The 14166-nt window shown below is 40.4% G+C and overlaps 1 protein-coding gene across 1 annotated transcript in view; it reads right to left on the bottom strand.

Annotated features, from left to right (window-relative positions):
- dchs1b (dachsous cadherin-related 1b) overlaps positions 1-14166 on the bottom strand; it is a 97134-nt gene that overhangs the window by 4371 nt on the left and 78597 nt on the right. The window contains exons 6-20 of the mRNA XM_057320308.1: positions 13031-14077; positions 12694-12881; positions 12365-12461; positions 11739-11896; positions 9036-9885; positions 6868-7107; positions 6211-6336; positions 5884-6093; positions 4129-4995; positions 2367-2480; positions 2036-2247; positions 1787-1938; positions 1248-1378; positions 844-1130; positions 49-190 (exon numbers count right to left, since the gene is read on the bottom strand). Coding sequence (XP_057176291.1) covers positions 49-190; positions 844-1130; positions 1248-1378; positions 1787-1938; positions 2036-2247; positions 2367-2480; positions 4129-4995; positions 5884-6093; positions 6211-6336; positions 6868-7107; positions 9036-9885; positions 11739-11896; positions 12365-12461; positions 12694-12881; positions 13031-14077 — 4821 coding nt within the window. The remainder of the gene's footprint in view (positions 1-48; positions 191-843; positions 1131-1247; positions 1379-1786; positions 1939-2035; positions 2248-2366; positions 2481-4128; positions 4996-5883; positions 6094-6210; positions 6337-6867; positions 7108-9035; positions 9886-11738; positions 11897-12364; positions 12462-12693; positions 12882-13030; positions 14078-14166) is intronic.

Genomic DNA, 14166 nt, shown 5'->3' on the forward strand with positions numbered 1-14166 from the left:
AAACTAAATGCTAAGAGCACATCATACGTATTAACATCAGGCACATACCATTTTTAGGATCAATGTAAAACTCCTCCCTCGTTGATGACACCACTCGGTAAGTGACTCTTCCATTTTCTCCTGAATCTCTATCAGTGGCGGTTACTGTGATCACAGGACTGCCTGCTGGGGAATGCTCTGGAAGTGTTACCTGGAAAAAAACAAAACCAGCTTACAATTTTTCTCTCCACACTGATAAATGTATGTATATTAAAGTGATAGTTTACCGAAAAATAAAAATTCTGTCATCGTTTATTCACCAACGTCGTTTAAAACGTATATGAATTTTTCGTCTATTAAACAAGATATTTTGAGAAACGTCTCAGTGGTTTTGTGTCCATACAATGAAAGTCAATGGGGGTCAATGTGGTTTCGTTACTAACGTTTTTCAAAATATCTTCTTTTGTGTTCTTTAGAAGAAAGTCATACAAGTTTGTATTGACACGAGTGTGAATAAACGATGAAAATGTTTTACTTTTGTGTGAACTACCCCTTTAATGAACACTTTATTCTGCTGTACATAAGTGCATAAACATGCATACTGTTTATGCTGGAATTCATTCCATTACTGTTTATACACTACCATGGTATTAACATCCTTATCTTTACCATGACAAATGATAACAAGTTAAAACTTAAGAGCAAATCGCAGCAAATAAACCTTCACCTTTAAACCAAAACACTCTGCCTCATGTTTACAGTGTTGAATTTGGAAAATCTATCATCAAAACCCCACTCATAAGAATGTCTACTCAGCTAAGACCGATCATAGAAAATCATAGATCATAGAAAAGTGAAATTCACCTGGTACAGATCTTGTGTAAAAGTAGGTGCATTATCATTTATATCCCCCACCAGCACAGTTAGATTGGCTTCACTTTGGTGCTTTGAATCCGAAGCTCGAATAGTCAGCGTATACCACGTCCTCTCCTCAAAGTCCAACGGCGCTATCAGAGACACACGACCGTTGTAACGGTGGATATCAAATTTTCCCTGCGATGACGCATCCAGCTGCAAAGAATAGGACAGGACCGGGCCAGAATCCACATCATTTCCAGTCACCAGTGTGATTTCAGTGCCAATAAGAGAGTCTGGATTAAAGGAAGAGAGAACAGTGACACACTTAGTAAACATACAATGTGATGAAATTATCATTTTGCTGAACAATAAATGAAAAGGAGGTCAAAAAAAAAAGTTTGTTTGCTCACTTTCTGGAATTCTAACTTCTCGTGGTATTGGGATTGTGGGACTGTTGTCGTTGAGGTCGACAATAATGACTGTGATGGTGGCAGTGCCAACTAGCTTGGGGCTTCCACGATCTGTGGCTTTTATCACCAGCCTGACGCAAAAGAGATCAAAAGATTAAAATCATTTTATTTCAGCAGCACAATGACGTCAGACCATTTGGCTCTAAATGTGCTTTTGTGTTCCACACAACAAATAAAAAAAGCGAAGGGTTGGAACAACATGAGCTGTTTCTTTAACCGTATTTGGGTGGAGAGAGAACACAACTTCTATTTTCTGATAGGAAAACACGTCACGTTCGTACAACAACCCAAAAACACTAACAGATCCAAAAATGTGGTAAATTAAAAGCACACAGCATGATAGAGGTCAGGGGAACACATCACACACAAACTGAGTCTGGATAGAATGGATACATTCCACAGAACAGGGGAAATCAAAGACCTGCAGTGCGATGACATCACCGGCCAAACAAACACAACACACACAAACACACACTCACTTCGCTTGTGTCCAGATCTCCCGGTCCATGATGGCTGCTGTGGTGATGCTGCCGGTCACAGGGTCAATCTTAAACAGACCACTTTGACTGGAAGACTCAATACTGTACGTCACCTGACCGTTCTGACCCTGGTCAACATCCTCCGCCACAACCTAACATACAGTATATACACAGTAGAAACTTTAGCATGTGAGACTGAACACATATAGAATTAAGTCTGCAATGTTCCAGAAATGAAAGAACCCTTACCTGAATGATGGGAAAATCATAGCCTTGCGCTTCATGCATATACGCCACATAGTTCTGCAGCTGGAATCGTGGAAGGTTGTCATTGACGTCCTGAAGGATGAGATTGACGGCCGTGAAGGAGCTTGAGGATGTAGTCTCTGCTTTCACCACCAGGCGGAGTCTCGGGGTATCCTCAAAATCCAGTCCGTTGGAGCTGTCTACCCAGATTTCACCTATGAAAGCACACACAATGTTGTGAAGTACAGTAGGTCAATTGTCTTTATCACTCTTATTCAGATGAGTTCATGCACATTGTTTAAATCCATTCATTTATATTGGTTTCCCATCTGACCTGTACTGGAGCTGATACTGAAGGACTTGTATTTGTTCCCACTGAAGATGGTGTAAGTGATGCCGTTCCGGTTGCCGTCGGGATGCTGGGCTTGAGCCTGAGCAACAGCTGTGCCTGTTTGGAAAAATACACAAAAATCCTCAATGCTTTATTAGACAGATTAGACAGATGAATTGCCGAACGAATCATTTGAGAGTCAGTTAAAGGGGTCATATGACACGGCTAAAATGAGTATTATCATCTGTTTTAGATGTAATACAATGTGTATACACGATTTAAGGTTCAAAAACGCTGTATTTCCACATACCGTGCATGTTTGTATCTCCTCTTTGCCCCGCCTCTCTGAAACGCTCACAAAGCTCATTGCTCAAAGCGAGGTGTGCTATGATTGGCCAGTTACCAGTGTGTAGTGATTGGTCGAATACTGCAAGCATGTAACGGAAATGTAACGCCTCTTACCATATTTGTAAAATCCGGTTCCAAAGCAATTGTACTGACAGGTACGCCCACCTTACTTGCATATACATTTGGGCGGTCTTAGTCAAATCATACCACAAATAGGGCTGTCACGATTATGAAATTTGTCTGATGATTAATTGTCTAATAAATCATTGCGATTATGACGATTAATTGTCTGTTTTAGAGCTTTGACTTTTAATGCTCATACATTTTTTTATTCAGCTTTGAAACGACCATATTGTTCTGAATATAAAGACTATGTTCTTTTTCTTGTAAATACATGGGAGAAGATTGCGTCATCATACTTAAGGTTTAGGCTTTTACCTGTCAATAATACAACCACCAAATACTTTGTATTTACTACGTTAATTAAGTAAATTGATCAGGAGTGAATTGAAGCCGCCATTAAAATGCTGTCAGTCATAGAAAAGCTTCTAGTCTGTTTTTTCTCACTTGCAAGACTACGATAAAAGTTTACTTCTATGTTAATGAGATTTTGGTAGACTGGTTTTCACACTGAAATAATATTAAATTGTACTGCAGGTTATTTTTATGGTATATGCTTTAGTTTTTTTTTTTAAGTGATTGTGTTGTGGTGGTACATTTTACAAGTATTACCATGCTTTAGTTACAATATATACACTAAAATATGCAATATGCAGGTGCACTACAGCTCCCCCTAGTGTCTTCTATAGAGATGTGCAATAATTGCGATGATCTGAAACCATCGCGATGAGGTCAAACAATCGCGATGAGACGATTATTTAATAATCGTGACAGCCCTAACCACGAACTGAGGTAGATTTGTGGGGGTGTGGTTACACGAGGCGTTTCAGGCAGGTCTGGGTGAGCATTCGCTTTTAGATAGAACGCATCTTTTGTTCCGACTTTAATTTTTTGCAATTTTACATGTCTAATACATGCATGGGCAACTTAAAAAAACACAGAAAACACGTGTTCGCGCCATATGACCCCTTTAAGAAGTAAGGTAATAATAACTGCCTATTATTAGAAAATGAAAGTGTTTTACACTGTGTATGTACGTAAACTTGTTGTTGGACACTCCATAAACCAAAGTAGGACCTTAAAAAATCACAAAGTATTTACTCTAAGTGTTTTCAATTCTGTAACAAAATAAAATTGTTATTGAAAAGTATGCATGTTTCATGTGTTCATTTATAACATTTTGTTTAAAATATTGTGATACAATTGTAATTGTAACCCAAGTATTGTATTGTTATACCCATAATAATAGCACATCATTTGTTTTGGTAACATTTCACTTTCCTTTGTAATTCCCTACCTTTAGCAGCATTCTCCTGGATAGTAACATCTCTGGCGGTTCGAGAAAACTTAATGCCCCTGTAGTCTTGTTCCTTCACATAAATAACAACCACTCCTAGAGAAGACTGAGGAGGGCTGCCCTGGTCCATAGCCTCCACGATGAGGGTACGTTGGGTTTGCGTCAGGGTCTGCAGCTTTTCTGTGGTCTGGATCTCTCCTGTTAATGAGTTAATGGCAAATCCTTGGACCGGCATAGCAAACCGGTAGAACACCGACCCGTTGGCTCCAAAGTCCTTATCTTCTGCTCTCATGGTGGCCACCACCTGATGTGTTGACACACTTCCACTGGAAACATTAATGATAAGTGGGTCCTGGATGAAGAAAGGGGCATTATCGTTGATGTCCAGGATGGTAGCCGTCACTTGTGCTGTGGCGTTGCGGGGGGCAGCGGGTGAAAGGTCAACCGCATAAACATGAAAGGTGTAGGAAGCTCTTTTCTCCCTGTCCAGAAGTGCTGTGGTAGTGATTCTTCCACTGTCTGGGTCTACTGTAAATGCACCTTTGGCTTCTTGGCTTAGGAAGAACAAGATCTGACCATTCTCACCCTCATCCACATCTGTGGCCGTCACATCCAGCACCACTGAACCTACAGCAGCATCCTCCGAGACGTCGATGGTGTAGCTACTGCTACTGAACTTGGGGCTGTTGTCGTTGACGTCAAGGACAGAGATCTCCACAGTGGCTGTGCTGCTCAGAGAGGGGCTTCCGTGATCCTGGGCTACCACCTCCAAGATGTAACTGCTCTTCCTCTCCCGGTCCAGAGGTCTGGAGGTAGACAGCGCTCCAGAGGCAGTATTAAGTTGGAAGTCAACATCTGGGTCTCCAGCTGTAGAAGAGCGGCACACAGACACAACATATGTTAATAATAGAGTCTAAGTTTATCTTTTTTATAAATTAAACCATTAAAAGGGCCTAAATGTGCCTTCACAACATACACATAAGTAAACTGTAATGTGATTTTAAATTATGAAGTTTCTATTATTATTTTTATTAATAATAATAATGTTATGTATTAACATTAGCTTTTATTATTATTATTAAAAATAATACTAAAATACTAAAAATAGTAATTATAATGATAATAATGTTATACATTAATATTAGTTTCTATCAATATCATTTTTATTATTAGAAACTAATATTAATGTCTAACATAATAATAATAACAATAATAATAATAATAAAGATTATAATAATAATAATGTTATAAATTGACATCACTTTCTATTATTATTATTATTAGCATTGTTATTATTATTAGCATAATTATTTTTAATTATTTGGCTAACTTATACATTATTAAATTATGAATCCTTAAACATTGTGTATTCTAAAAGCATATTTTTACACTTAATATTTCACTACATGGATAAAAATGTTAATAGATAAAAATAAAATATATTATACATTAATATAAAACCATTTGAAAAGAAAACCAATAGAATACAATTATTGCACTTAAATAATGTGATTAAATTGATCACCTATAATGATTTATGATTTTTTTCAAATCATGATTTTTACTGACACTTGATCACCAATAAAGCAGCAATTAAAAAATTGTTGGTTGTGGTGGTAAAGAGGCTGGTCATAACATTCATGATCATTTGCACGCAATGCATTTTAGAAATTATTTATGACTGTTCAATATCGTTTTTTAAATGTAATATTTCAAACAATAAAACAATGTTGGACAAAACACAAACAAAATGACCTGTGATCTTATATTTCAGTCTGCCACTCTCTCCAGTATCCTGGTCGGTGGCTTTAAGGGTGAACAGCTCCACGGGATCCAGGTTTTCAGGCACTTCCAGACTGTAGTGCTCCCTTCCGAAAGCCGGCGCATTATCATTCTCATCCTGCACCGTGATGTGAACTTTAGCCTTGGCAAAGTTAGGAGGTATCCCAGCATCTTTTGCATACACTGTGACATACACGACACAAGAAGGAATATTAGGTTTAGCATCAGTTCTGATTAACAGTGTTAGAGTGTTTATAGTACAGATCCCTCCCATGAACAAACTTGGCTGTGATGAAGTACCGGTTATTGTGTACTGGTCCTGAAGTTCTCTGTCTAGAACCTGAGTGGCGGATATTACACCCGTCTCTGGATTAATTGTGAATCCATCCTCGGTCACACCACCATAAATCACCAAACCATTAGTGCCTGCAAACCAGACAAAATAAAGAGAAATACATAATACGGTTCAGTATTACATGACAGAGCCAGAAAATGGAACAACCTGTTTGCATTAAAACAGAAGCACACTTTGCCATAAAACGTTCAGGTTCAATTATGTTCGTATTGGATTTAACACCAGCTTCATCAGCAGTTCATTCTGCTGAGTTGTGGTCTACACAAGTGTACTGAAGTGTGGACCAAAGACATACGGATGCCAGATTGCGTGCAAAGTCAGCTTTGGCATGAGCACCTGCTAACTCAATTAATGGTCCTGGAGAATGATTTTACAACCTCTCTTAACTCGCTCACTCAGCCCAAGAGGCCAAGAATGAGTCCTGTATAGGTCCCTCCGCAGGAAGTGTTCAAAGAAAAAATACGACCCTCACCACAAAACAACATAACCGCTTTAAGCAGGTGGCAAAGCTTTTAGACAAGGGTCATGAATTCTTGAATGTTTGGAATCTGATAAAAACACACATTTAACACTTGAATTAAAAGTAATCCAACTCCTCTCACCATGATCACGGTCTGAGGCCGAGACCTTGAGGATAGATGTTCCTGCTGGTTGGTTTTCTCTGATTTGAGCTTCAAACTCACTGCTTTCAAACCACGGAGCCTCATCGTTCACATCAATCACATTGATACACAGCACCTGAGTGGTGGAATGTTGGGGTATCCCATGATCCTCAGCAACAATAGTGAGATTGTAGCTCTCCTGCTCCTCACGATCCAGAGGTTTCAGGATGGAAAGAGAGCCTATCAGAAAAAACATCAGTTGTCTGCTGAACAAATGAGATGCTAGAAATCGAGTGTCAGTTCTCTTTTCAGAAGAAATCTCTCACAAATAGTCTCACACAGTGCTCAGATTTGCCAAAATCTTAAAGTCTGCTATCAAAAATCATAGATTTAAGTATGAATATTTATAATCAAATACCTTCTTAGACAAATTTGCAAAAAATGGGGACTGTATAAAGCTGTTATAGTACTTTAACAAAACAAGTACCACAACATTTTTTGGACCATGTTATATATCTGTGTATGGTATGAGTGTAGATGGTTTTAAAGCAACAACGTACACAAACGTTACTACACATGCACGCTTTTGTGGCCCAAACTTAACTTCCGGTACAAGTCTGCAAAGAATAGAGTCCCTGCAGATTATTTCTGATAACAAGCAAACGAAATAACAAGTAAATTACATTAGCAAGTAAGTTAAAATTATGTCTAGCCAGTATCATTTTGAGTTACCAGTAGAAGAACCGTTACTTGGCTAAACTTATATGTGACAGTTGCACGGCCCATTCAACAAATTGTTCATTTAATAAAATTAATTCATATACAATAAAATTCAACAAATTGTTTATTTAATACAATTATGATAAAATATGAATATAAATGAAATAAAATATAAATTGTTATATTATACCGTAAACAAACACAGACTGGAAGACAACTTCGGGCCATGCGCATGCGCCCGATGAAACTGTCTATATACAGTACAAGGCTAATTCAACTTTGTCGCTCCCTTGTTAATATGTAACTGCAATTCCAAATTTGCGGATTTAGCTCACGCCACATAAAATTCCAACACATTATCCAAAGCTCATATCATAATTCATGTTTGCTTTATTCCTTCTGTTTTTCTCCTCAGTTTAACTCAACCATACTCACTATAAGGAATCTGAGAATGACTGGATGCTATAAAGATCAGGATAGAAAGGAGCCATGTTTGAACCGTTCCAGCTCTACCTCTGCATTGCTGTCATCAGTGAGAGCCAGAGCGAGGGTCAGTCAGGATAAACACATCCCTGTGGTAGATCTGCAGTCTGACTGCGAAACATTATTGTGTGTTTGTGAGAAGTCCAAACTGTGTGTGCGGCCTCATTTTTATTTATGGTCCGTCTAACACACAGTAACTTTAAACACATCATTGAGATGTTTAAGCTAGCTTCTGTTTCTGAATATGGTAGCTCTGGTTTTGTGCTTAACATTTATCTTTAGACCGCCTACTCAAGCGGTTAAAACAATATTAGGACTTACTTTCTAAAGTCTGTTTAATATCAGCTCATCGTCGCACGCTCTGACGTTACCTTGTGCTTTTACCCAAATTTTGGGGGGGATAATGTACAGTACAGCCTTTTACAATATATGTATTTAGATGCATTTTTGTGTTCTGCAGAAGAAAGTAAGAGGGGTGATTAAATAATGACAGAATGGGTGAACTATCCCTTTAAAAAGTAACCCAGAGGTTCTCCAAAAGGTTCCACCAATGTGGTGATCGAAAACCGTGCCACAAGTATCTTTATATTTTAGCAGTGCGTGTCTGATTTAAAACAGAAATTCAAGTTAAACCGACATCATAAACCATTTGACAACACTGGAAGGAAAACCATCCACAGCTGTTCGGTCAATTACGTGCCTTTGTCTTTTAACCTCATTTTGCGTGAGCCATACCACTGTCATATTCTTGGATAATGGAGAAATTTCACGCTAATGCCTATTTCCAGCTTCAAATCAAAGAGGTGCGGTTTACGGCCAAAATAAAACGGCGCTCCCATGAACCCTTCAAGAGAATGATCCGTTCCTGCTGAACTACTTTAGGCTTTGAGGGAACAGCCCATAAACCAGCATGATGTGAGAAGTTTTTCATATACTGTACTGTAGAGTGACGCAATGATTCTTACCGCTGTTGGGGCTGAGGCTGAACCGTCCTGCTGTGTTGCCTGACTGGATCCTGTAGGACACCCGTCCGTTTTCGCCCTGGTCAGCATCCCGGGCCATGACGTAGAGAAGCACAAAGCCTACAGGCTGGTCCTCCATCACACTCACAGCTGTGGGGGAGCTGAAGATGGGAGTGTTGTCGTTCTCATCGGTAACAAACACCCGTGCCGTCACGGATCCCCAGAGCCTTTGAGTCGGGTCCACGGCTGAATCTGTTGCATGGACAACCAGGAAAAGGCTGGAGGTCTCTTCATGATCCAACTCTCGGCCCAGTTTCAAGACTCCTGTGATCGGGTCAAGACTGAAGAGATCCGGGTTATCAGGCCAACGCTGTTGGATGGAATAGCGTATCTCACTGTTGGGACCACTGCCATCTTTATCAGAAGCCTGGAACGTGTAAATAGAGGAGCCTGCTTGAATGTTCTCAGGAATGACGATAGTGACCGGGTCTTCTGGAAACTGTGGAGCGTGGTCATTACTGTCCTGCACGTTGATTTCCAAATTAACTATGTGACTGCTCGGAAAGGCCTTTGAGAAGTCATCCACCTCAATCTGTAGGGTATATCGAGCCCCCTTTTCATAGTCCAGCTCTCTAGCTAAGTATACATCTCCTGTGAGACGGTCAACCATAAAAGTGCCATCGTGGTCCGTGCCTCCCATTACCAGGAAGGTCACCTGACCATTGACTGTTACTTCACGTTGGTCATGTGACCTAACTGAACCAATAACAGAGCCTGGCTTGGCTCCTTCCAATGAGTTGAGGGTCATGGAGAGGGAGTTGGGTTTTGGAGGGGTCCTTGTGGAGCCTATAACCTACAGATTGGGAACACAAAGAAAGAGTATTTTAAATTCAAAACTAACTAAGTGATGATTAGAAAACATCCAAAATCCCACCCTCCGCCCCTCCCAAAAAAATTATTTAGCAGTAAGCCTCCTCTTTTTCTTTGTTTTGTTGAAAAAAGAAGATATTTTGATGAATGTGGGAAACCAACCAGTTCTGGGCCATCTTTGACTACTATAGTATTCTTTTCCTACTATGGTAGTCAATGGTGCCCCAGAACTGTTTGGTTACAAACATTCTTCCGAATATCTTTTGTGTTCAACAGAACAAAGACATTTATACAAGTTTAGAACTACTTGAGGGGGGGGGTAAATAATGTTTTTATTTTTGGGTTAGCTATCTCTTTAATCTGTTAGTCTCAGCAACAAATTTACAGAATTTTCCATGTTGTATTAGTCATATACACAACAATATATGGCACATCTTTCTCTTAAGTATACAATAAAATTGACAAAGATGTGAATTTACAAAAGTAAAAAACAATCCAGAAGCTATAAAAATTAACAAAATAAAAATAGGAAATTAAGAGATTTATATACTCTATAGAATTTACAACAAAATAAACAATACAATAAGGAGACTGGTATTATCGCCGGCATGTAAAATATCATCTTGATATTGTTATGGTGTGAGATTCTCTGATGCGAGAGTTTCGGTTTGTGCTACTGTGTTATGAGACTGAAGTTTGCAGTGTTTCGTTTGATCATGAGGAACCACAGCTGGGCCTCATCACAACCATCTGGGAACACTTGATTCAAAGGTGCATTCTCCTGCGCTCTCTCTCTCTCTCTCATTCCTTCACAAATAGGGAGCAGAAAAATTGCACGCTTTACAATTAGCATCCGACTCCCCTTTTGAAATCACATCTGTGAAAGGACTGGAGATATTTCACTACCAAAAAAATTGTACACAATCATTCTGTAGAGCCACACTTCAGAATCTAGAAATCTGGACACTACACTGGAAGGAAAATGTATCTATTGTCAAAAATACTACGTGACATGTCTGATCCACGCCATACCATGCTGAGCACTGGGATTAATATGTGGTTTTGTGTTACAGAACGTTCCTCCGGAGCAGGAAGTAATCCTGGGAGTTTGGAGGTGTTGTGTTTGGGAGACATAAACTGGCCTCTGGGTCACAACTCATTTCTCTGCTTGAACACTGATACTACAGCTCGTGGGACTGTGAGCGTGATGTGAGTTTGGCAGTGAAAGGTGGATTGTTCATTTCGGGTCCGGATTCTGTGAACTACTACTAATATTTCTCCGAAATTTCAAATAAAAATATTGTTTCTATTTGCATTTATTTGCAGAAAATGAAAACTGGAGAAACGGGTCAAAATAATAGAAAAGATGCTCTATATTTTTTCACACCTCAAATACTGCAAAGAAAACAAGTTCATATTCCCTTTTAAGCAATACAACAGTTATATTTGTACATGTATTTAAAGTTAAATGTTTAAAATATTTTTTATGTGATAACCGTCACTCCTGAGGTTTGATTTTGTTGAAATTCAACAGACACTGGACTGGAATGACCACAATACATCTAGAAAAACTGATTAAATCAAAATTTGGAATGATCGCTTAGTTTTTTTCCATGGCTGTATATAGACACTTATAGAGACACTACAGAGGCATGAAATCATGAGAGGAAGAAGGAATGAGATCAGAACATAATGCAAGCCGGATCTAAACCTGCGTTTCCTACATAAGTGTCAAACCTCAACACGACTGCTGAACACTAAACCATAGCTCTGACGAACTTATCTTGACTTCTCAAAATGAAAAGAATGCTTTGGAATAGGTCTGGATAATCTCACCTGTATAAGTAAGGCGGTGGAGGAGGTCTGAGACGGTGCTCCGCGGTCTGAGGCAGTCACGGTGAAGCTGTATTCTGCTTTTTCTGCTCGTCTCAGGGGGGAAGAGGTGCACAGCTCTCCAGTGTTCGAGTTCAAGGAGAAACGTTCCGCTCTGGAGCCTAAATGACCGAGGACAAAATTAAAGCATAGAGACAAATATAACAGTTTAATTATCTGTGCAATACATCACACCGGACACAATGATAAGATAAGGACATGTTTATCTTTAAGGGATAGTTCATCCAAAAATACAATTCTCTCATCATTTATTTACCCACATGTTGTTTAAAACATGTACTGTATATAACTCTTTAAGATTTTTTTGAAAAATGTTGCCGTGGTTTTGTGTCATTACAATGGAAATCAATTGGTGCCAATGTTGTTTCCTTACAAACATTCGTTTTTGTTACAAAAGTTTGTGTTCTGCAAAAGAAAGAAAGTCATACAGGTTTTAAATGACAAGAGGGCAAGTAAATAAGGTGAACTATCCCTTTAACAACCAGGAGACATTTTGCAACAATGTTCTCTGGCGATAATACCACCCAACACACAGTATATGTCTCATGTCAAGTCTGACACTGGTGTACCTAACAACGAGTAGAAAATAGTGCCGTTCTCTCCCTCATCTGGGTCCTTGGCATGCAACGTTCCTATTACAGATCCTGCAAGAAGGTCTTCTTGAACCTGCAAAACATCAAGTATGTTTCAAACACCAGCCTGCTACAAAAAGAACAAGAGCGGGAATATATCGAAAGTCACATAAACAGTTTTTGAAAGATAATATGTACAGACTCAATGACATTTTTATGATGTGTAAACTGCGCTTTAACAAACATACCGTACGTGCTGCTAGTACAAATGTTATGACGTACTGATTTAAAGTTATGATTAAAGTCTGTGCCAGTCTGGTTCTTGCCTGAATGAGGATCTCTCTGCCAGGCTGTGTGTGACTGAACGCTGGAGCGTTGTCGTTCTCATCCAGCACCGTGATATGGGCTGTTCCTGTGGCACTGCGTGGGGGTGTACCACCGTCCTGAACCACAACGACGAGTTGATAACTGGACTGGTGCTCACGGTCCAAAAGTGCTCCGGTGCTGATCTCACCTACAAACACACAAAGTTTGAGAAACACTGGCAGAAGCAACTAAAATCAAGCAGTACACTTAAATAAACCCATTTTTGTCTGTAAAACAATAAGCAGTTATTACATTTACTTAGAATTGTTTTATTGTATCGCTTGTATTTCATCTCACCCGTCTGGGAATTGATCTGGAAGTGACGGTCCGAATGGAGCAGCCTGTATGTAAGGCGGCTGTTGAGGCCAGCATCACGGTCAGTAGCCGAAACTCTCCCAAAACCCGTTCCAGCTGGCAAGTTCTCTCTCACCGCCAAAAACACCCTCTCCTGAGAGAAACGTGGTGAATTATCGTTCTCATCCGTCACTGAAACTCTTACCGTGGCGCTTCCTGTTTTACTCATCTGGCCACTTCCTGAAGTAGCAAGCACAGTTAGCAGGTAGATATCTTTGGCTTCTCGGTCCAAAGCACTCTTAACAAACAGCCAACCGCTGTCAGGAGCGATTCCAAAGCCGGCCGCATCCCCGTCTGGCCGGAGCCGGTATGACAGCTGGGCAGATTGTGTGGAACCTTTAGAGGAGCCTCCATTTCCAGTGGGATCTCTATTGAGAGCGCGGACCTGCAGGAAACGAGTGTTGAGCGGTGAGTTCTCTTTAAGCTCCACACGGTAGGTCATGGTGTCAAACACAGGACCCTGGGCGTTCTCCACCTGGATGTGGACCACGAGGGTGAAGGTAGTGCTAAGTTGAGGTGCCCCGCTGTCTTTTGCGATCACTTGGAGGTCATAGCGGGGTACGTTGTCATACGACAATGTCCCGATTAGACGGATCTCCCCGCTGCTGCGATCCACCCCGAACGTGCGCTGACCTCCGGCAGACATCAGGTCGAAGCTAAGCTGCCCGTTAGGACCCGAGTCGCTGTCCTCTGCTTGCACGCGGTACACCACGGTGCCCATCTTGGTGGCCTCTGGAAGCAGCAGGGACTCTGAGGATGATGGGAAAAATACAGGGGCATTATCGTTCACATCGGCAATGGTTATCCGGACACGAGACTCCCCGAAAGCAGGAGGGGAGCCACTGCATGCTTGAATCTCCAAGTCGAAGAAAGGTCGGGTCTCGTGGTCCAAAGGGAGGCTTGTTCTGAGTGCACCAGTCTCCGAATCTACCGTGAAATAACCATCTGGATCTCCAGCAGAGATGGAGTAGGTGACATCCTTAGACACACCTGAAGAAAAGAAACATGGAAGATGCCATAATCAGATGACTTAATACAAAGAGACAGGAGTCATTGAGCAACCTGGGATTTAAAGGAAA

This window comes from Triplophysa rosa, linkage group LG22, assembly GCF_024868665.1.
Source record: "Triplophysa rosa linkage group LG22, Trosa_1v2, whole genome shotgun sequence".
NCBI classification, from domain to species: domain Eukaryota; kingdom Metazoa; phylum Chordata; class Actinopteri; order Cypriniformes; family Nemacheilidae; genus Triplophysa; species Triplophysa rosa.